Source organism: Hyaena hyaena, unplaced genomic scaffold (genome assembly GCF_003009895.1).
Source record: "Hyaena hyaena isolate Hyena2069 unplaced genomic scaffold, ASM300989v1 scaffold_695, whole genome shotgun sequence".
Taxonomy (NCBI): domain Eukaryota; kingdom Metazoa; phylum Chordata; class Mammalia; order Carnivora; family Hyaenidae; genus Hyaena; species Hyaena hyaena.
The window spans coordinates 894,032-918,136 of record NW_024081326.1 but is presented as its reverse complement, the minus strand read 5'-3'; the positions used below and the strand labels follow the sequence as shown (position 1 = coordinate 918,136).

Here is a 24,105-nt window from a genome sequence, read left to right as displayed (position 1 = left end):
TCAACAAAATCAATTCTTCATGCAATACTGTCCCAGTTTCAATTCGATTTCACAAAAAGCTTATATGAATTTACTGATAGAAGAAAAAATCACAAAGAATCATTAAACCTCACTGGTTTGAAAGTCACATGTTATAGACAAATCTATAACTTACTAAAAAAAGGAAACAAAACTAAAACTAGTCTTACGGTCATTGCTGAGGAAAGTGAACTGAAATAGGCCACTTTTATCACATACTAACAGCATTCTTCAAAGGAAATCAATTGTGGCTTTGGGCAATCCTTTACTCAAACAATGCTTCCTTCTCCAGGAAGGACACACCTAACTGTGTTCTGTAACATGGAAATTTTCCTATCTATAAAACACCTGTGTGGTTATAATTTCATGTCAGTCATTTAACTCAAATTAGCTAATAAACTGGTCAAGTTACAAAACTTCCTACTGAAATTATGATTTTGCTATTTTTCCTGGACTGGATAGAACTCAAAATATTAAACTGGGTCTCCTATTTACATTGCATGTATTGAACAACCAAAACTAAACATGAAAAATTGCCCAGTTCCAAAAAAAAAAAAATTAATGCAGAACTTCAAAATAGTTACCTTGCATAAAAATCTCCTGAACCTTTTGTTCCTTTACCCAGACTTTCACTTCTTCCTGAAGTTGCGGGTTGTCCCTGAGAACTGGGCTTAGGCTGTCTATGTCGTCCTAGAATTACAGATGAGAGGTCCATGTTACGCTGTCCTAGCGTTAATGTTACGAACTCTCCCTCCTATATTTTCTAAGGATTGAAGAAAATTCCTTCATCTAAATGTATATAAAAACACAAATTCATAAGTTACATAGTTCATTAGCAATTATATAATAGCAGAGCATAAGAAATTAACCTGTTTAAGATTTGATCCTTGACAACAATCCCAGACAAAATTTGAAATTTACTAATGTGTTTTCTAACTTTAAGTGTGGCCTTAGATAAGTCACATTTTTAAAGGTTTCGGGATGAGGAGCAATATACAAACCAAATAGCATCAGGTCATCTAAGGCTGGTAGCAAAAGAATGGAGTTGAATATTTTAGTGACAATACATATATACAGAGAGGAATGACCCTCTTCCCACAATGCCTAAAATGTTTGAGTTTTAAACTATAAAAGTCATTATCCACTTTCTTGATTTAAATGCCATCAAATTCAGTTCTACTTGAACTCATCTAACCAGTAACTTCACTGCTAAAAGTTTTATTTTTTCAACCCAGTGTCAAAGCATCCAGGCAATTAAAATTACATTATTGATGGTATTATCCTCATAACAGGGTGGATCTAGACACAGAAACAACCGGTTCTCTCTCCTTGGAGATGTGAATCACACAGTCACATGGTTTCCCACAATCTGCTGGTCCCCCGCTGGACTCTTTGACATTCTGTTCTCTCTCTCTCAAAGCACCTCTGCTGCTCCTGCATTTGAGGTCAGCGGCAGGAGCCCTAGAGGAGAGCTGGGAAGAACAACAAAGCAGCACTGTCAATTGGCGGTCCTTATAAAAGCGGACTGGCAGATCATGGAAACCAGTGAACAGAAGGGAGCGAAGAGAAGGGAATTCTATCTGGTGAGTAAAAATAATGTGGCAATTTGGAAAAGTCAAAAAAGTAGCTGAAGAGTACAAAGACGGACTCTATTCAAGCAGGTCATACTTCAGTCTTCTACTCTAAAGTTTATCTAAACAAAGCTTTTTCTTCTCATCTATCACTACCTTAAGGGACTACCATGTATGTATTTTTGCAATAATAGTGTGGCAGATACTCTGATATTTCATTTATACCTAGTGAATACCAACTAAGTAAGAGGAAGAAATGCAGGCCTTCAAAGTTATCAACTATATTCCTTGGAAAAGAAACTGAAATGCTACTTTACAGAAGGAAATACTAGAGTAGAAAAGTATCATACAAAAATTCAGATAAAACCTGCCATTGGCGGGGGTAGGGGAGGATGTCCATGACAGGTCTTCATTTTTGTAAAGAAACTTTCTAACAATCCTTTTCTCCACAACCCTTTAATAATACACTGCACACTTACTTGCCCTCTTTAAGAACAGAAAATATCATGGAAAGTTCTGACTCTCAACCTCTCGATGCATACCAGGTCACAGTCTATTCTATGACAGCAAAACACAGGAAACATTCTATTTCCCAAGGAAAACCATTACCATTTTCAGATAGCTCTGACAACTATCAAGTTCTTTTAAAGTCTTCCTTACACACAGATCCAAGCTTATTAACTCCTTGAAGTTACACAAGCAACAAGTCTAATCACTTCCCTACCTTACAGTCCTTAAAAAATGTGCATTCTGGTTTTGCTTCCGCATCTATGAATCTTCTCTAAACCCTGCCTTTATTAGAACCACTCTCCTTATTCTAGACATTTAATTGGCAAAAAGATGGGCACTTGTCTAGAAAAAACACACACCTAGGTGTCACTGATGACATATTCTAAGTTTAGAATCTTTTATACTTTAGAGTAGAAGGGGTATAAACTGCTGTTAAAGCAACACTGGGAATACTTCGTAGACAGTCATGGGTATGGTCTACAAAACCAGTTTCTTGTACTGAAACTTTATAGATTTGGGCGCCTGGGTGGCTAGTCGGTTAAACATCTGACTTCTGCTCAGGCCATGATATTACATTACAGTTCCTGAGTTTGAGGAACTCACACTGGGTTCTGTGCTGACAGCTCAGAGCCTGAAGCCTGCTTCAGATTCTGTGTCTCCCTCTCTCTCTCTCTCTGTCCCCCCCTCACCAAAACAAACAAACAAACACTTAAAAGAAAAGAGGGGTACCTGGGTAGCTCTGTGGGTTGAGCATCCAACTTTGGCTCAGGTCATGATCTCACAGTTCGTGAGTTCGAGCTCCTGTGTCAGGCTCTGTGCTGACAGCTCAGAGCTTGGAGCCTGCTTCAGATTCTGTGTCTCCCTCTGTCTCTGTCCTTCCCCCACTCATGCTCTGTCTCTCTCTATCTCTCTCTCTCTCTCAAAAATAAACAAACATTTAAAAAAAAACCCCAAAATTCATGGTTTAAAACTACTGGGATTGGGGGGGCCAGACTGGCTCAGTCAGTAGAGCACGTGACTCTTTATCTCGGGGTCGCATGTGACTCTTGATCTCAGGGTCATGAGTTCAAGCCCCACATTAGGTGTAGAGTTTACTTAAAAAAAAACAAAAACAAAAACCTACTGTGGGATATATAATTTGCTCAATATTTATTTATATTTTTTAAAACATTAAGGTAACAGACTATATTTCCAAGATCATTAAACATACAAATATCTCAACAATGAACCATTAATTTTCTAGTGAGAAAAGTACACCATTAAAAACTGATTAACTTGAATCTATTTACTGAAATGACTTTACAGAAGATAAAATTTCTATGTATCAACTTCCTCATCTATAAAGCAGTCACTAATAAATGTCTTTCCATTTTTATGCATATGTTTTTATAGTAAGATTTTAAAAAACTAACTAAAACTAGCTTTAAGACATATAATTCTTAATTATCTGTGGTATTGGATGACATATATTACCAAATCAGTTAAAATTCAAGAAAATTATCCCAACATACTATCTAGTTATGATAGTCATATTGTTGCTAACATACTATCTAGTTATGATAGTCATATTGTTGCTGGAGTACTCTTTTTTGAATTGTGCTAAGTTACAGGTATTTCTGTTGTAGTTATCATTGCCATTTGAAATGATAAAGGATCAAATCTCATAAGAGTTGCTACCACGTAGCCAAACAAGGTGGTCCTCCCCCTCCCATTTATTGACTCGAACAATTTTGTGAAGTGCTAATAATCAGACAGAGTCTACAAGGCAAACTCACAGAGATCTGAAACTAAGGATCTGTAATTAATATTAATTATTAATAGGACTATTCAGAATCTTTTGGAATACAATTGCTTAATAAAGAACTTTAGCTGTGCCTGGAATTTGTATGAGATTTAAAATAAAAAAATCACACTACTTCACTTTTCAGTATTTTAGTTACCTATACACATAATTTTTATATTGACTATAATAAAATGTATTCTTTAATTTCCCAAAAACAAATCACCCGGAGAGTAAAGCAACAGCATCCTCTGTGAACCTCCTCTCCTCTATAAATTCTATCCAGTATATTATTCTACAAATTAAAACCTCCAGAAAATGACTTCATCAGATCAACAAGATTTGTTTTACTAGAAGCTTATACAGAAAATATAGGAAAGTTCTAAAACAAGCCTTAAGTGATTAGGTTCTGGACCTTTACTGTTCACATGTGTGCTGTTCCTCTTTTTGCAAAGACAGCAGAAGCTTGCTCTAATTAAACATCAGTGGGGTACCTTAAAATAAAAAACAACAGCTAACATGACTGCATGCTTGCCATGGCAGATACCATACAACCAATGCCAGGTGCTTTCCAGACAAATCAACTTGTATAACACCTTTCTGAAGCCTAAATTATTATGCCCATTTACATGTTATACACAGAGAGGTTCATAATTATACAGTCAGGATATGATGGAGAGACCTAGCGGTCTAATCTAGTTCTGTAACTCTAGAGAGCTCAGGCTCTTTTCACCTACTTTCTCCCCTGTGAAAAAGAATGAATTAGATTGTTTACTATAACTGCTTTTCAAAATTTGATACATTTCTTCACATCATATGTAAGAAGAAAAAGGCAGCTTTATCTTACGAAGTCAGAATGGGTCAAAACTGAAGAACTGAACAGAGTCAGGTGGGAGTTATCTTTCTGTAACCCCCCTCATATTAGTTATGGGAAATCCATAGGTAGCAACAATCTAACACTTATCTAAGAGGGATAAACTCACGGAGTCTTAAAATTAGAAAGCATAAAAGAGAACACATTTTGGCAATGTGACTTCGTCATGACCTACAAATTCTGAAATGCTATATTTCTAGGTAAACACTGCCCTAAACTACTGAGGTAATAAAAACAACAACAACAACATTTTTTTCATGTTTAAAGAAGATGGAATCTATAAAAAAATGCTTCAAAATAAAAAAATTTAAAATCAGATTAGAATCTGTACTTTGACATTACTGCACTACCCTTATTTTTGAAGCAATTCTCTACGTCATTTCAGTTCAAAGGAAAAAAAATAACAATTACAATAGTATATAAAAAATAAGATCACAGCACTAAGATATTCAGATATGCCTGACTAGGTTTAATAATATGAATATTATGATAGTGGTCAAAATACATCTAACAAGTTTTCTAAAATAATAAGGAAATGATTTGTCTTATCATAACACAATGCTCCTTACTTGTTCAACAAACATTTTCTTTATGTCACATACACTCTGGAGGTACCTACTGACAGAACAGCCAACAGAAGCTTGAATCAGAGAATAATATACCAGCTGTTAGTTTCTATCTGGGTGACTGAGCTGATTGGCTTAATAATTGTTAAGAGATTTGCTCTAAAGTCCTAACTGAGGTCTAGAAAAGCACTTTCATTTTAGAACACACTATCACAAAACCAAATTTCTCTCCCTTTGGACAATTTCTGATACAGAAAGACCTAATGCCTGCTTTCAAACTGATACCGATATGTGGCTTAGTAATGGAATGATTTTCCTCCCTGCAATAAAATCCTTGACCTTTGTAGTAACCTATTAAATCCCATGATATTACACAAATTTCCCCATAAAAAATGACACTTGATTGTATTTTATAAGAGTTATTCATAAAAACAACTACCTGTACGTTGAATGTCAGGTAAAGAATCTGAACATTCATTACCACACCATTTTCCCACAGTCATAATTTAAATTCATGCTTCAGCAAAACTACAAATAACTGCTTGTCCTTAGATCCCTGGGGTTGTTAGCCAACAGTTAAAAACATGAATGTTAAGTTTACATAGGTCAAGAGTGACATCCACTGCTATCACAACCATTCTTGTATAACTTATAAAAGAATTCACTTTGTTAGTAAGGATTTACTGGAACAGGATATCTTAGTCTGAGAACTACTACAAAGATCTTAATAAAGAAAAAAACAGAGCTGTCTAAACCACCTGCAGTTTAACTAAATCTATCAATGAAAGCTTCCATATATTTTCATGATTTAAACCAAGGGTTGGCAAACTTTTCCTAACATGGCCAGAGAGTAAAAGTAGATTAGACTTTGAGGGTCATACCAACTCTAATTTTTTTTTTTTATGTTTTTATTTTCTTTTTGAGAGAGAGAGAGACAGAGTGTGAGTAGGGGAGGTACAGAGAGAGAAAGGGAGACACAGAATCTGAAGCAGGCTCCAGGCTCCAAGCTGTTGGCGTAGAGCCTGACATGGGGCTCGAACTCACAGACTGTGACATTATGACCTGAGCCAAAGTCGGATGTTCAACCGACTGAGCCACCCAGGTGCTCCAGAGGGGCATACTATCTCTAATGTAAGTACTTCACTCTGCTACTATAGCACCACAAGCTGCCGAACAATACCATAAACAATACATAAATGAAACAGTAAGGCTGTTTTCAAATATCTTTATTTACTGGCATTCTGTGAAGCTTGAATTTCGCAGAATGTTCAGGTGTCATGACATATTATTCTTCCTTTGTCTCTTTTCCTGTTTAAAAATGTAAAAGGTCTAAATGTTTTACCATCAAAAAAAAAAAAAAAGAAAAAGAAAAAAGAAAAAAAGAAAGAAATAAAAGGCTGTATAGAAACAGAAGGCTGTCTGGATTTGGCATGTGGTGGTAGTCTGCCTACCCAGGATTTAAAATAAGAACAAATAAATTACTGGTACAAAGGAAGATTAGAAATGTCTAATCAAGGCAATGCAGTTTGATGGCAAATTGACTGAAAACTCTATTTCCATAAATGGCTAGATTTTACACATACACACACCACATGAAAATAACTCAATGATCAAATTCTTTTCATTAAAAAAGGAAAAATATATTGAGGTAAATCATTTTTTAAGGCTTTCACAAGTAAATGAAGTTTCCCTGATATATTCCAGTACCATATTTAGTGTTCCAAATATAATAACCTATCTGGTTTCAGAGTAGAAAGATCACCCACTTTGAAAGATAAAGTTTAACTCTATTAGGTCAATGAGAATTACACTCATTAAATACAAAGATTGGTACCACCCATATCTGTGGACTTCATAGGAGGGTAAAAATGGGTACACGTATTGGAAAATGAGAATTTTCCTACAGATAGTGCTCCAACATTAATCCTATGCTTCAAATGTCTGATTTATAGCACCAGAGATTTTTAAATTTCTCTACATATATAACATTAAGACATAAAGATTTAAAAAATTTAAATAATTAAAATCCATAGATAATTAAGTTCTGTATATACATATTTTCATAATTCCTGGTTGATTTTCGTTAATTCAGAAGCCTAGAATCCAGACTATGATTTAAACCAAATAAACAGAATTTCTATCTTTCAAAAACAAAATCATGCAGGCGTCTGGGTGGCTCAGTTGGTTGAGTGTCCAACTTGGGCTCAGGTCATGATCTCACAGTATGTGGATTCAAACCCCACACTGGGCTGGCTCTGTGCTGAGAGCTTGGAACCTGCTTCAGATTCTGCGTCTTCCTCTCTCTGGCCCTCCCCCGCTTCTGTGCTGGTTCTCTCTCAAAAATAAACAAACATTAAAAAACCCCACCAAAATCATAAAATTCAAATGGTAGGAAGAGAGAATAGACTAACGTTTTCAATTAGTCACACAATTCTTTCTTCACTCATACAATCAAGGAAATAATGGGATTCATTCATTCTAAATTTATGTTCTAAAACCAAAAACTTTAATTTCTATTAATTCTTAATAGAAATTATGTAAACAGTGCAATTAACTTCTATTTTCTTTTTTTAATTTAAAAATAAATGTTTATTTTTAAGAAAGAGAAAGAGAGTGCATGAGTGGGGAAAGGGCAGAGAGAGAGAGAGGGAGACACAGAATCTGAGGCAGACTCCAGGCTCTGAGCTGTTGGCACAGAGTCCAATGCAAGCCTCAAACCCACTGACCTGAGCCAAAGTCAGATGCTTAACTTTCTGAGCCACCCAGGTGCCTCTAAATTCTATTTTCAATTAATACTACTAGTAGGAAAACAGTTCTGGAAATGGGAATAATGTTTTGAAAGTTTAAATGACATCTAACTGTATTTTTATTGGTTAAAAATGATTCTGTGTATAAAGACAAACAGTAAACCCCAACATTTCAATATTTGTTAACTTTTAAAGATACATTTTAAAAATAATATTCTCAGCACTAGTTTTATTTTTATTTAGAAACAAAAAAATAAAATGAATGACTTTTACCTCATACTGATCCAAACAAGCCAATTTCAGTCAACAACTTACAGAAAATTAGAAATATTTTGGTGTATTATGTTTCTTCTCTAAACTAACTTTTTTCTTTAAGTATCTTTTTCAGACATTGTGGCTTAAAGGCAAGTGATGCCTTCCAGTCATTTAAGACAATATCCAGCATGTTAATAGGAAGTCATTTTAAGTTGTCCATGCATAAAATGAAAACACCACTGTGGTTCCCCACCACAGTTTTCATGTTTTCAATACCATCGTTTCACAGCATCATCACTTAATCGTAAGAGAATAACACATTATCTAACACCCAGAAGGTTCTACGAACTATAGGATCCTAGAACTAAATGTTTTGTCCTTTTCATAAAATAAGAAATGTAAATACAATTGGAGCTTTGAGTTGTGTTCACAATGGTAGTTTACAGGACTATAAACATATGAGGTATACATTTTAAAAATCTCTGGTTAGAAGTTAAGATTGAAAACTGAGATATGCCTGGATGGTTCAGTTAATTAAGCATCCTACTCAGGTCGTGATCTCACAGTTTGGGAGTTCAAGTCCCACATCAGGCTCTGTGTTGACAGCGCAGAGTGTGCTTGGGATTCTCTCTCTCTCTCTACCCTTCTCTGCCCCTCCCCCACTTGTGCTATCTCTGTCTCTCTCAAAAGAAAGAAAGAAATCTTTTCTTAAAAAAAGATTGAGGGCACCTGGGTGGCTCAGTAGGTTAAGTGTCTGACTTCGGCTCAGGTCATGATCTTGTGGTTTGTGAGTTCGAGCTCTCCATCGGGCTCTGGGCTGACAGCTCAGAGCCTGGAGCCTGCTTCAGATTCTGTCTCCCTCTCCCACTCCCCTGCTTGTGCTCTGCCTCTGTCTCTCAGAAATGAATAAACATTTAAAAAATTAAAAATAAAAAAATTAAATAAAGATTGAAAACTAAGTATTTTTTCAATGAGGAGGTAATTTAACTATTTCTGTACGGGGAGATTAACTTAATCTCATTTATATGGTCTCCTAAGGAACATAGATACTCATTGAAAAGCAAAACAAAACACAGAAGAGAGAAGGACCCAAACTCTGAAAAAGAAAACAATTACGGCTGAAGGGGAAAAAATGTTACTACATCTTGCCACAAAGTTATCTCCATATAGTTCTAAGAGAAATGATCAGTTTTTTTTCAAGTCATTTACCTGGTATTTTCTGCTACATGAAAATAATACTACGTTATTTCTAAAATGTTTCCAAGACATAACTGAACCAATTTTGGTAACTAAACTCTTTTCAACACATTATATGATAAAATGTAAAGTACTTTAGATTTATTATCATTACTAAAATTATAAGCTTTAGGCCACATTTTAAATTATAATAATTTAGGAACTACTTGATTCCCTGTATATTAATAAAACATCAATATTTTAAATGTTTATTTTTGAGAGCGAGTGCAAGTGGGGGAGGGGCAGAGAGAAGGGGACAGAGTATCCCAACTGTCTCTGCACTGACAGCAGTGAGCCCGACGTAGGGCTTGAACTCACAAACGGTGAGATCATGACCTGAGCTGAATCGATGCTTGGTCACCCAAGTGCCCCCAAATATCAATATTTTAGAGTCAAGAATGTTGGAAACATTATATATCAACATTAAAAAAATCCAAAACTATATAAGACCATAATGTACATGAAATAGAAATTAGCTGGTATATATAATTCACTGAACCCTGATCCTTAATTTGTGTGATTTCTTTTTAGAGAACAAAACTGACTTCAATAAAAATTAAGCCTCACTTCTAAAACAGCAAGCTTTAGAAGCAATGACCTGATGCAAATACCTTGGGTGGCCTTAATAAATTCTTGTGAAACACAATCAAAGGCATTGACTTCTTCTAGAAATCAGTGAGCAAACCTGAGGTCACCAATGAACCCGTAAATAGGGCTTCGGTTATAGATTACAAGCACATAAAGCAAAAAATAGACTCACTCTTCTACTTATCTTAAGGGGTTATGTTTATATGGTTCCTTTCTTCTAAAGTCTTTTTGCCATAGTCTTAACAATCTTGTCAATATATTACTATAAAAATAAAGGTTATCACCCTGCTAGAAAACCTCCTTTCTGACACTGTCCTGGTTAAAATAACCTACAAATCTTTCTAGATTGTTCTACACATATACCTCATTTTATTGTGCTTTAGAGATACTGCTTTTTTTTTTTTTTTTTTTTAGAAGTTGAAGATCTGTGGTAGGCCTGCCTTGACTAAGTCCATATTGGTGTCATTTCTCCAACAGCATTTTCTCACTCTGTGTCTCTGCAAAACATTTTGGTAATTCTTACAATATTTATTTTTCATTAATAATATATTTTTATGGTGATCTGTGTTCAGTGATCTTCAGTGTTACTATTGTTAACTTTTATGGCACCATGAATCATGCCCATTTTGACAGCGAATGCAGTTGATAAATGTGTTCTGACTGTTCCACCAACCAGCCATTCCCTTTCTTTTTCCTTCTCCTCTGGCCTCCATATTCCCTAAAACACAACAATATTGAAATCAGGCCAATTAATAACTCTACAATAGTCTCTAACGTTCAAGTGAAAAGATGTCACATGTCTCTCACTTCAAAAAAAAAAGCCAGAAATGATTAAAGGCACACTGAAAACTGAGACAGGCTGAAAGGTGGGCCTCTTATGCCAAACAATTCGCCAAATTGTGAATGCAAAGGAAAAATTCTAGAAGGAAATTAAAAGTGCTACTCCAGGGGCACGTCGGTGGCTCAGTTAATTAAGTGTCCAACTCTTGATTTCAGGTCAGGTCATGATCTCATGAGCCCGGCAGCTGTGCTGTCAGCACAGAGCCTGCTTGGGATTCTCTCTCTCTGCCAGTCCCCTGCTCTCTATCTCTCTCTCACAAAACAAATAAACTTAAAAAAGAAAAAGTGCTCCTCTAGTGAAAACATGAATGATACGAAAATAAAATAGTTTCATTGCTGATATGGGAAAAGTTTTAGTGGTTTGGATAGAAGGTCAAATAAGCCACAACATTCCCTTAAACTAAAGCATAATCCAGGGCATGGCCCTAACTCTCTTCAATTCCATGTAAGCTGAGAGAGGTGAGGATGTTGCAGAAGAAAAGTTTGAAGCTAGCAGAGGTTGGTTCATGAGCTTTAAGGGGAGAAGCCATCTCCATAACATAACCATGCAAGGTAAAGCAACAAGTGGTGATATAGAAGGTGCAGCAAAATATCCAAAAGACCCTGCTAAAAGATAATGAAGGTGCTACAATAAACAACAGATTTTCAATATAGGTGAAACAGCATTCCACTGGAGATGCCATCTAGAAGAGAGAAGCTAGAGAGAAGTCAATGCCTGACTTCAAAGGTTCCAAGAACGGGCTAACTCTTGTTAGGGGCTAATGCAGCTGGTGACTTTAAATTAAAGCCAATGCTCATTTACCATTCTGAAAATCTTAGATTACGTTAAATCTACCATGCTTGTGCTCCATAAACTGAACAAAGCCTGGATGACTGGCACATAGGTTTATATAGTCTACTGTTATTTTAAGCCCACTGTTGAAAACAATGGCTCAGAAACAAGATTCTTTTCAAATATTACTGCTCACTGATCATACACCTGGTCATCCAAGAGATCTGATGGAGACGTACATTAATATTGTTTTCATGCTTAGTAATACAACATCTATTCTGCAACTCATAGACCAAGGAGTCATTTCAACTTTGAAATCTTATTCTTTGAGAAATAGATCTTGAAGGCTATAGCTGCCAGAGATAGTGAATACTCTGATGAATCTGGACAAAGTAAATGGTAAACCTTTTGGAAAGGATTCACCACTCTAGATGCCATGAAAAACATTTGTGATTTATGGCAAGAGGTCAAAATATCAACATCCACAGAAACTCAAAATAAGTTGTCATGGATGACTTTAAGGGGTTCAAGACTTCGGTGGAGGAAGTCTACCATCTGCAGATGTGGCAGAAATACCAAGAAAACTAGAATTAGAAGTGAAGACTGAAGATGTGACTTCATTACTATAATTTCAGAATAAAACTTGAATGAATGAGTTATTTCTCTTATGGATAAGCAAATAAAATAATTTCTTCAGAGGTAATCTACTTCTGGTAAAGCTCTGAAGACTGTTGAAATGACAACAAAGGATTGAGAATATTATATCAACTTAATTGATAAAGCAGCTGCAGGGTTCAAGAGGGCTGACTCCAATTGTGAAAGAAGTTTTACTGTGGGTAAAACACTATCTAATAGAATTACATGCTACAGAGAAATTAGTGATAAAACACAATCAGTATGGCAAGAGTCATTGTTGTCTTATTTTATTTCTTAATAAGTCATGATACAATGACTTATTTTTTTTAATTTTTAAAAAATGTTTTATTTATTTCTGAGAGAGAGAGAGACAGTGTGAGCAGAGGAGGGTGGTACAGAATCTGAAGCAGGCCCCAGGATCTGAGCTAGCTGTCAGCATAGAGCCCAACGTGGGGCCCGAACCCACAAACCGTGAGATCATGACCTGAGCCGAAGTTGGATGCTTAACCGACTGAGCCACCCAGGTGCCTCCATTGTTGTCTTATTTTAAGAAATTGCCACAGCCATCCCAACTTTCAACAACTACCACTGTGCTCAGTCAGCAGCCATTAAAACTGAGGCTAGACCTCCCACAAGCAAAAGATTACAACCAGCTGAAAATGAACATGTTATCTAGCATTTTTTGCCAAAATATTTTTTAATTAAGCTATGTGTACTGGCTTTTTCTTTTTTTAAAGATATAATGCTATTACACACTTAACAGACTACAGTATAGTGTAAACATAACTTTTATTTGCACTGGGAAACCATTAAAATCACTTGACTTGCTTTATTGCAATATTCAGTTTATTGCAGTGGTCTGGAACTGAACCCGCAATACCTCCAATGTGTGCCTGTATTTACCACATCTCATGGCTCTGAGTTTCAGAAAAGCAATTTTATTAAGTGAGTGAATGTTAAAACAACAACAACAACAAATATATTTGGCCTTCTGCAACAATAACATAATTTACATTTACCTATAAAATCCATATAGGGGCACCTGAGTGGCTCAGTTGGTTAAGCTTCCTATTCTTGATTTCAGCTTAAGTCCTGATCTTAGGATTCATGGGAATGAGCCCAAAGGGCTCTGAGGTGACTGAATGGAGCCTGCTTCGGATTCTCTTTCCCTCTCTCTCTCCCTCTCTCTCTCTCTGCTCCTCCCCCAATCACTCTCACACTCTTGGTCTCCAAATTAATAAGTAAACATTAAGAAGAAAAAACCCTTGGGCACCTGGGTGGCTCAGTCAGTTAAGTGTCCAACTCTTGGTTTCGGGGGCTCAGGTCCGAATCTCACAAGTTGTGGGATCGGCAACCAGATTGGGTTCCACCTTCACAGCATGGAGCCTGCTTGGGATATTTTCTCTCCTCCCTTCTCTCTTTCCCCTAAACCCACTCCTGCTGCCTCTCTCTCTCTCTTAAAATACACTTGGGGGAAAAACAACTCTGTATGTAGCTTGATCTTAGAGTTTTAACTGAGAGAGAGTTTTAACTGAGAGAGGGTAAGGGGACAGGGGAGAGAAGAATAGTCCTCAAAAATCTACTTTGAAGCTTTCTACCACTGTAAGCAAAGAACCATTATAAACTAATCCAAAATTTTAGGAATCTCCCTCTTGAAACTTCCTCTTGGTACTATTTATTTATTTCATTAATAACTAAAAAGAAAATTAACTTAAGAGAAGTATATAATGCCAGAAATTATAAAACAATGAAATGTTCAAAATTTTTAAAAAGTCTTAAGACTTTTAAATTTCATGTATAGTTATAGTTCTAGGATGTTTCTGTGGTCCTAATGATTTCCCAATTTTGTACCAACTGAAATATGTGAACCAACATTCCAATATTATTTTCATTATACAGACCTTCATCACTGAATGAATTTCAAAGTCCATTTATGGTTTACTAAAAAAAATATCCTCTGTTCAAATATCTGGCAATCCATAATTCTGGGGAACTCAAATCTTACTGTAAATGTCATTTAAAGTGAGAAATGTTATAACTACAGTGATCTCTACATCCACTCAACATTTTAAGTTATGTCCTTCATTAGCTAATTTTGACACATTCTGATCTGCAAAAGTGACTCTGGCCTGAAGGCTTTCCCCAAAAATTATGAATACAAAAGATAAAACGTACATTTAAGAGAATCCCTAATTCAGAAAAGGTTGCCAGAGGTTTGGTTAATTCTCTATAGTTAAAACTATGTCCAATTAATCTGTATAAACGAAAATATGCTGAAAGGAGCATTCTTTTTTTTTTTTAATCTTTATTTCACTTTTATCTTTAGTAAACTCTAAGCCCAAAGTGGGGCTCAAACTCACAACCCCAAGATCAAGAGTTCCATACTCTACTGACTGAACCAGCCAGCCAGGCACCCTGTGCATTACTGTGTTTTGAACTCTTCATGGGATGATGATAACTTATGTTATTTATCAAATATATTTCTCTAGGTAAAGAGTATATCCATTTTTACTGACAAAAACACTGCTTATAATATTAATACTGATAAAAACAGACTAAATAAAATAGAACCAAGCTTCAGACTTCGTATCTAACCAAGGGACACATATCAAACCACAATAAACACACCAGGGTAACAAAATTCACAAAATAACTGTATTTTAATATAATTTTCTATCATTATTGGTCTGAATTTATACCCTGGAATTAAAATATTTCCCCAAAGACTATCCATATAGATAAACGGATACAGCTTTAAAAATACTGTATTTTGGCTTAAAAGATCACAAATATAGTCACAACAGCATTCTTTTTCCTTATTACGTTTCCAATTAAAAAGAGAGTAATGCACCATTATTTCCAAGAACCATTATTTCCTAGATTGTTCTATAGATTAATTGCAGAGGGGCACCTGGGAGGCTCAGTTGGTTGAGCATGTGACTTCAGCTTAAGTCATGATCTCATGGTTCATGGGTTTGAGCCCTGCATTGGGCTCTGTGCTGACAGCTCACACTTGGAGCCTGCTTTGGATTCTGTTGTCTCCCTCTTTCTCAAAAATAAACATTAAAAATTCTGTTTAAAAAATATACATAAATGAGAAAAACTCTGGTAACAGTTCTATTTCACTATTATTCAGGAAACAAAATTTAAATATAGTCTAATATTTTGGTTGTTCATATTGTGAAAATTTAAAAAAATTTATGACACTGGAGTTAACAAGGCAAAATTAAGGTATATATAAAAACTGATCATGGGAGACAAAAAAACCCCAACTTTTCTGAAAGGCAGTTTGACTATACACCCTATTCTGAGACAATAGTTGTTTCTATAACTCATATTGGCTTTCAGGGACTTGGAAAAAATAGGTGAATGATGTTAGTATATAACCTAAAGTAATGCTGGTTCACATGCCTTTTTTTGGGGGGGGGCACTATCTACTATGAAATAGCTGAATGCTAAGTACACAAATAAAGCTGAACATAGCACTAGACACAATACTCATCCATTTCACTTTCTTCTCTTAGTTTCTAATGTGACCACACTGCCCCAATCTTTTGCTTTGATTCCCTACTTCAGCAATCTCAATTCTTCCTTTTACATTCTCAATTTTTAAGGAACCCTCCTTTTCTTCTTAAACACAAAGTACTATATGTAACTAGCTTTATTAGAAATAAACTGTTATGGACTGCTGGATAGCTCACTAGGTTAAGTGTCCTAAGTCTGATTTCAGTTCAGGTCATCATCTCATGGTTTGTGAGGTCAAGCCCCCTGTCAGTCTCTGTGCTGACAGTGACAAGCCTGCTTAAAATTCTCTCTCTCCCGCTCTCTCTGCTCCTTCCCTGCTAGCGCTCATGCACGCTTTTTCTCTTAAAATAAACAAACATTTAATCCATGGATTCAAGCCCTGCATCGGACTCTGTGGTGGCAGCTCAGAGCCTGGAACCTAAGCCTGATTTTGTGTCTCCCTCTCTGCCCCTCCCCTGCTTGTGCTCTGTCTCTCTCTCTGCCTCTCAAAAATAAATAAACATTAAAAATTTTTTTAAAAATTGCATAAGGTTTAAACAATCTACTCTAACACCATTTCTCCCCAATCCTTGTCATTGTGGTTTGAGATTTTGTAAAACATGAGGTCATTCATACATACTTTTCCACACAGTTACTTTAGAGGAATCTAAGAAAAACAAATAAACAAATAAAAATAACACATGGACAAGAAGAGTCTATATGTGTTAAAATAAAAAACAATTTTTTTAGTTGATCAAATACGAATACAATTAAAACAATACAACTAACAAAAATGATTCCGTAGACATATACTTACTGACATGTAAAGAAGCTCATGACATAGGAAGAGAAAAACATTACAGAATTAGTGTGGTATGTTTCCTTATTATCAAAATCTATTATAAGACTTTTTTTAAAAATTTATTTTGAAAGAGAGATAAAGAGCAAGTGGGGAGGGGCAGAGAAAGAGGGAGACAGAATCCCAAGCAGGCTCTGCAAGGAAGTACAGAGCCTGATGTGGGGCCTGAACCCACAAACTGTGAGATCATGACCTGAGCCAAAATCAAGAGTTAGATTGCTTAAATGACTGAGCCATCCAGGTGCCCCTATCATAAGACTCCTGATTTCACAGTTGTGAGTTTGAGCCCCACACTGGGTACAAGAGTGCTTGAAAATAAAATTTAAAAAAAATATATACATACGTATAATGATAAAAGGAAATTAATTTTAAAATGCAAAAGAATGTCAACAATTTGCTCATATTAATAATTTCCTTTGTTATACATTAACGCTCCAACTGAAGAAACTTTAGTTTCAAAAACAGAATACAATCTGTTAACTACAATAAGCATATTCCATAGAAACTTAGCTAGTTCAGTTTTGTTGATATTGATACACTTGAAACTACTCTTTGCATTCCTTAATATTCTGTTATGATAAAACTTTTTAGATAATTTTTTTCTATTACTAAAAACAGAAACTTAAAAACATTGCTATTTAAAATCTGTTACTGGGTATCTGGGTGGTTCAGTCAGGAAAGTGTCTGCAAACAGAATCCCAATCCTACTTGGGATTCTGTCTCTTCCACTCTCTCTGCCCCTCCCATGCTTGCACTCTCTCTCAATCCTACTTGGGATTCTGTCTCTTCCACTCTCTCTGCCCCTCCCGTGCTTGCTCTCTCTCTCAAAACAAAGTAAAAAACTTTAAAATAAAATCTGTTACTAAAAATAGAGTTAAAGGCCTACAAAAAGAATGGGTTATTTAATGTAACTCTATTAGTAAGTCACTGATTATACCAAATATGGTTCAGCTGAACGTCTTACAAAAACTATAAAAATCTTTAATTCAGTAATATATTTTTAATAAATATTAAGTCATAAAATTCAAATTTAACTGAGCTAGAGGAAATATTTTTCCCCTCCACTAATTGAGAGGTTGTGGTACAAAAAGAAACACTTTACAATGCATTGGGTGAATGTTCAAGAGGAAAAAACAACACACACACACACACACACACACACGGCTTTTTAAAAAAGGTAATTTTGAAAGCACCCATGTAGAATAAAGTATTTTATATTCATTGTAAAAAACTGGATATGGCATTTCAGATCCTATGCTAGAGAATTAAATGCCTATTTTAAGTATTTAGCTAGCATACCACTTTAAGAAAACCCATATAATGAAGACAAAACTCAATTTCCTCAGTTCCTAATTATTCATAGAAAGAATATTTTATGTACCCTGGGCCATACAAAGTTCATCTCTATGTAGCCACTCCTGAAAAAAGCACCTCCAATAATAGGTTTTGCAGCTTAACTCAAATTTAAGCAAAATGAAGACAGTATGATGACAGTCACACCTGTTAGCCTTCCAAAACATTACAAAATCAAAATTTAAAGACTCTGAACTACTGGCATTACCACTCTTCAATCATCCTAGCTGAGTAGCATCCTTAGGTCCAATATAACTTAACTATATCCTAAATTAACGGTGTATGATTTATGGGACAAAAATACATATTTCATTTAAATATAATAACCCTCTTGCTAGTTTGACATGTTCTCCATTTTACAGATGAGGAAACATATTCAAAGATTAGGTAATTTGCCCCTAATCATATGGCTGGAAGGCAAATTCAGCAAGGATTTGTGTAATGTCAAAGCTCTTCTCACTTAAACTTTTCCCAAACCATCTACTTGTAGAATGAAATTTTTGAATGCTCTCTGCTGGGTTTCCAATAATTTTCTTATATTAGTAATATAATCACAAAAAGTGAAAGAAAGCCCAATGAATCAATTTATTTATTTTAAATACAGAAAACTGTTTGCTAAATTAAGATCAGTTCACAGGAATATGGTATTGTAAGATTTGGAATGGATATCATAGACAACAAAATACAGAATAAGATTTATCAGATATAATTAATTTATCAAACCATCAAAGAGGAGTTTAGAACAGGACATACTATATTAACATACATGTCCTATTACGTCAAATCGTAAGTGGGGCGCCTGGGTGGCTTAGTTGGTTGAGCATCTGGCTCAGGTCATGATCTCACAGTTCCTGGGTTCGAGCCCTGCGTCGGGCTCTATGCTGATAGCCAGCTCAGAGCCTGGAGCCCGTTTCAGATTCTGCATCTCCCTCTCTCTCTGACCCTTCCCTGCTCATGCTCGCTTGCTCTCTCTTGCTCTCTCTCAGAAATAAAAATAAAACATTAAAAAAAAAAAAAAAAAAGCAGTGTTGGGACAACTGACTTTAAAAAGAAAAAAACAAATTGTAAGAAAATGACTACATATCTTGCCTCATTTTGTTCAATTATATCAATGTGAAATAAAAAGCTAATTAGATTATTTTTGTTATATTAATTAAAAGGTGTCCCTGGCTGGCTCATTCGGTGGAGCATGTGACATTAGATCTCAGGGTTATGGGCTCAGCCTCACACTGGGTGTGGATTATTTAAAACCAAAAATCTAAAAAAGTAAATACCATTTGGGTTTCTCTGCTAGTCTTCCAGCTGAAATTAACCTTTCAAAGGAATATTCTCTTGCCTAAATTTTATGCAGACCAGCAGTATTTCTGCATTTGTAACTACAACTTGCTAAGTGTCATTAGTGTAAGGTTGGCTCAGAATTACTACAAAGCAAAAATCTGAACAACAATTAGGTATAACTTTTAAAACCACTTGAAGGGAAATGTGTTTCCTTCTAAAGCCACATGTTAATATTCTTTGTGATAACTTTAATAATAGTTTTGAACTTTTTATGGCAGTTCAAAAGTTTGGAAGGCAATTTTTCTTTCAAGCTATTTATCAGCATGGTTTTAACACAGTTGAGTCATCATGAGTTCAACCTACTGAGTCACCTGCTTACAGAATCTGCCAACCACAATTTACTAACTGCAGCTTCCTCAAACTTACAACTGAACAAACTCAGGAAGGCCTAGGAACTGTTGAATGTTTTCCAAAGTAGCAACTGAAAATACTCATTCAGAATAGCCCCTGTTTAAAAAAATGAGGCAAAAAACCCACCAACTTCCTTGCTCTGACCTATGGGAGTCTCGCTCTACCTTGTACTCCCCTTCCTGGTAGGAGAGGGAGTTCAACCTAAAGAGGAAATAAAATTATATGTTGGCTCAATTATTTAAATAAGTTTTCTACTAAAAATAATTCATAGGTACCAATTAATACTGAGCTGGAGTATACATTCACTGTTTCCAATTTCCATTACTCCAGCTATGGAGATGAGAAAACTATTAACTTGAAGAACTACTGTACTATACTTCTCTTCTCAGAAATCCAGTGCAAAACTGATAAAAATCAACAAATCTTTTACCTTAACAGACTTAGATTACCTTTTATCATAGGACCCTATTTAAGTCTATCTGTTCTCTTTATTAGGATCTAGTAAATGCAAATATATGAGAAATGTGTTGTTATTCAGAAAAAAGGAAGGAGTTAAAACTGCAACTCCTAGGTATCATAACCCAAGAACATCTTAATTACCTAGTACTGTTAAGGAAGACAGTATGGCACCTTTACTTCACAATGATTAGCAATCATTGATTTTGCTATTCCTAAAGGAGAAGTTTAGCTCTTCTAAAAATCTGATCAGAAAAGGGAAGAGAACATAAACTGAACAAGGTGTGCTAAACACTAATATGGTTTGTCTACAAAAAAGGAAGTTTTAAAAGGTAACTTAGTGAAATAAGAAATTTTATCAAAATACTACTAATTCTGAATGAAAGCATTTCTATAGTTCTTTCACTAAACAGCATATTAAATACAATTTAAGCTTTTTATCAATATTCATGGTTATCACCATCACTGACTATCCTGTCATAATTCTTTAAAAAATTTTTTTAATGTTTACTTATCTTTGAAAGAGAGACAGACTGCGAGCTGAGGAGGGTCAGAGAGAGAGGGAGACACAGAATCTGAAGCAGTCTCCAGGCTCTGAGCTAGCTGTCAGCACAGAGCCTGATGCGGGGCTTGAACCCACGAACCGTGAGATCATGGCCTGAGCCAAAGTCAGATGCTTAACTGACTGGGCCACTCAGGCGTCTCTATTCGTCATAATTCTTATTTGATGTAAAGTGTTGTTCTGTCTCTATCAAAGCATTCCAAAAAGACAAAATTTGAGTTTTAACTACTTTTTAGTTTCTTCTGTAACCTCTTATGCTATCAAGCTCCCAATCTACCATCATCCCACGTTAGAAATTTTCCTTTTGGCTTCTCCTATTCTGTGGTAGAGGAAATCAGATTAGACAGCTCGTTGGAATTTTGTTGAAATAGTTTCTGAGTGTGGGACTAACAGGCTCCCTATGAGTAAAATATATTAGGAATATATTTCATTTGACAAGATTTTGAACACCAGTTGTCTATTACTGTGTGAAAAGACTGGCAACACGTATAAGCGTTCATTAGGCCCCTGAGGATCTTAACAGTCTGTTGGAACAGGAACTAACAGCATTCACTGCAGTATAGACTAAAGAGAATTTTACGCGTGCTACAGAGGCAAGACAAAGATAGCAGGGAAGAGTCTAGTTAGGCGTATTGAGAAAGGTATCACCCAAGAGATATTTGAGTTGGGACTTGAGAAAAGCATGGACACCTAGAACTTCAACAATCTGAGCTAGAACTTCAAAAATTCAAGGACATCTGCCAGGCTCTGGGAGATCAGAAAAGAGGGACTTTCAAAAAGAAGAAAATGCAGGTGCAGGCACATACAGATGAAACAGGATGGCCTATGTAGAGAAGGGAAAGTACATGGGTATGGACTGAGCAAGGACAGGGGGACTAAATGACCCTATTTGGAGAGCTCGGTAATAGTCTAGCAAGGTGAGAAAGGCTGACAACTAAGATGAGGACAGGATGGACATAGTGATGCTAAGAAGGCAGAATCAACAATATTTGAAGGCCAATAAATAAGGGCACATGAAGAACATAAAACATTCCCAGGTGTCTATTTGAGTGACAAAACAAGGTAGATACAGCCATGCCATTACCCAGGATACAGCAAGACTGGGAAGAATGACAAGGTCTAGTGCTGAAACTTAGTAGAATATATGGGGTTAATCTACTGAGACCACTATTTATTTATTTATAAATATATATTATTTGTAAATAATTATTTTAATACTATTAAGTTTAATATAATTAATTTAATAAAAATATTAATATATATTTTATCATTCTTTTTTTAAGAATAGTTTTTTTTTTAATTTTTTTTTTAATGTTTTATTTATTTCTAGGAGAGAGAGAGAGACAGTGTGAGCAGGGGAGGGTCAGAGAGAGAGGGAGTCATAGACTGAAACAGGCTCCAGGCTCCGAGCTGGCAGTCAGCACAGAGCCCGACGCGGGGCTCGAACACACGAACCGCGAGATCATGACCTAAGCGAAAGTCGGACGCTTAACCGACTAAGCCACTCATTCTTGATGTTGCTGAAAACTTGTAACAATTTAGAATGTCAACTACTGTGAATTAGAATTGACTATATAAATATTTCTCATTTACATATGTATACACAAACATTTAGAGATGAAAATAATGATGCATGGCATTTGCTTTAAAATAATACATAAGAAAAAATTTAAAGATAAAATAATACATGAGGAGGGGTGCATGGCTGGCTCAGTCAATAGAGCATGACTCTTGATCTCAGGGTTATAAGTTTGACCCCATGTTGGATGTAAAGATTACTTAAAAAAAAAAAATTGTCGTGTGTGTGTGTGTGTGTGTGTGTGTGAGAGAGAGAGAGAGAGAGAGAGAGAGAGAGAGAGAGAGAGAGAGAGTGGGAGAGGGAGAGAGCACACAAGCAGGAGAAAGGGAGAGCACGGGCAGGAGAAAGGAAGAGAGAATCTTAAGCAGGCTCCATACCCAGCACAGAGCCAAACGTGGGGCTGGATCCCACAGCCTGGCTGGAATCATGACCTGAGCAGAAATCAAGAGTCAGACAATTAACAGACAGAGCCACCCAGGTAGGCCCCAAAATAAAATCGTAAAGAAAAAAAAAAAAAAAAAAAAAAAACCATGAGGAGCAGTAAGAGGAAACAATTTTGGCCATGAATTGGTAATAATTGTTAAAAGTGGATGACAGGTATATGAGAATTCATTTTACTCTTCTATTTCTGTATGTTTTAAATTATCTGAGAAAAAAAGGTTTTATCACATCACACTTCTACACAATACTCTCCAAATGCTTCCACTTCAGTTTTAATAAGAACAAAAAACAAAATATAATAGCCTACAAAACCCTACTTAATCTACTTTTTTTATTTCATTTCCTACTCATCTCTATATACTTGTCTTCTTGCTATTCTATGAATGCTTTCATTTTTTTTTTGGCTCATGGAAATTTTTTTGTTTTGCTCATGGTTGTACCTTAACTACCAGAAATAGTGCCTGGGACATAGCAGGTGCCCAATAAATATTTGTAAAACTGAATCAGTTATAGAAAATTGGGGGGACTGAGTGGCTCAGTCCGTTAAGTGTCCGATTTCGGCTCAGGTCATGATCTCACGGTTCGTGGGTTTGAGCCCTGTGTCGGGCTCTGTGCTGACAGCTGGCTCAGAGCCTGGAGCCTGCTTCAGATTCTGTGTCTCCCTCTCTCTCTGACCATCCCCTGCTCACGCTGTCTCCCTCTCTCTCTGAAATAAATAAAAAACATTAAAAAATTAAAAAAACAAGAAAAAGAAAATGGGAACATATCTCTGATAGGAAAAAAGAAGTAAGGAAAGATGAAAAAACAGGTTTAAGGACAGGAAGTTAAGGGGGTTCCTGCTTTTAACCTACATTTCCACTGTGCTGCAGGAGAAAGGTCTTCTTTTAAGAGAAAAGGAGGAAGCCAAGTAGAACGGTGATAATTTAAAATAACTGTTTTAGGAAATGCAAACTCAAGGAGCACAGAAAAGGATGCCAACTGGTACCAAAGGATCAGCTGAGACCAGAGACAATACAAATGACACCAAAATACATAGGTGAAATTTTCTCCTGCTTTTAAGTCTTTGGGGCAAGGCTTTCCAACAGAATTTTCTGTAATAAATGGAAATGTTACATATTTGTATTGTCCCACATATGGCTATTGAAGTACTTGATATGTGGCTGGTCTAATGGATGAAATTTTAAGTTTACTTTTACTTAATTTAAATTGAGATAGCCACATGTGACTAGTGGCTATCAATAATGGGTAGTGCATATTTAGAAGGTACAA

General features: G+C 35.8%; 1 protein-coding gene across 5 annotated transcripts in view; it reads right to left on the bottom strand.

Moving 5' to 3' along the window:
* JMJD1C (jumonji domain containing 1C) overlaps nucleotides 1–24,105 on the bottom strand; it is a 317,069-nt gene that overhangs the window by 45,859 nt on the left and 247,105 nt on the right. For 3 of the 5 annotated variants that reach the window (XM_039217454.1, XM_039217453.1, XM_039217458.1), the window contains exon 4: nucleotides 603–708. The exons of the other annotated variants lie outside the window; for them this stretch is intronic. In XM_039217454.1, coding sequence (XP_039073385.1) covers nucleotides 603–609 — 7 coding nt within the window. In that variant the 5' untranslated portion in view covers nucleotides 610–708. The remainder of the gene's footprint in view (nucleotides 1–602; nucleotides 709–24,105) is intronic. 5 annotated transcript variants of the gene reach the window in all.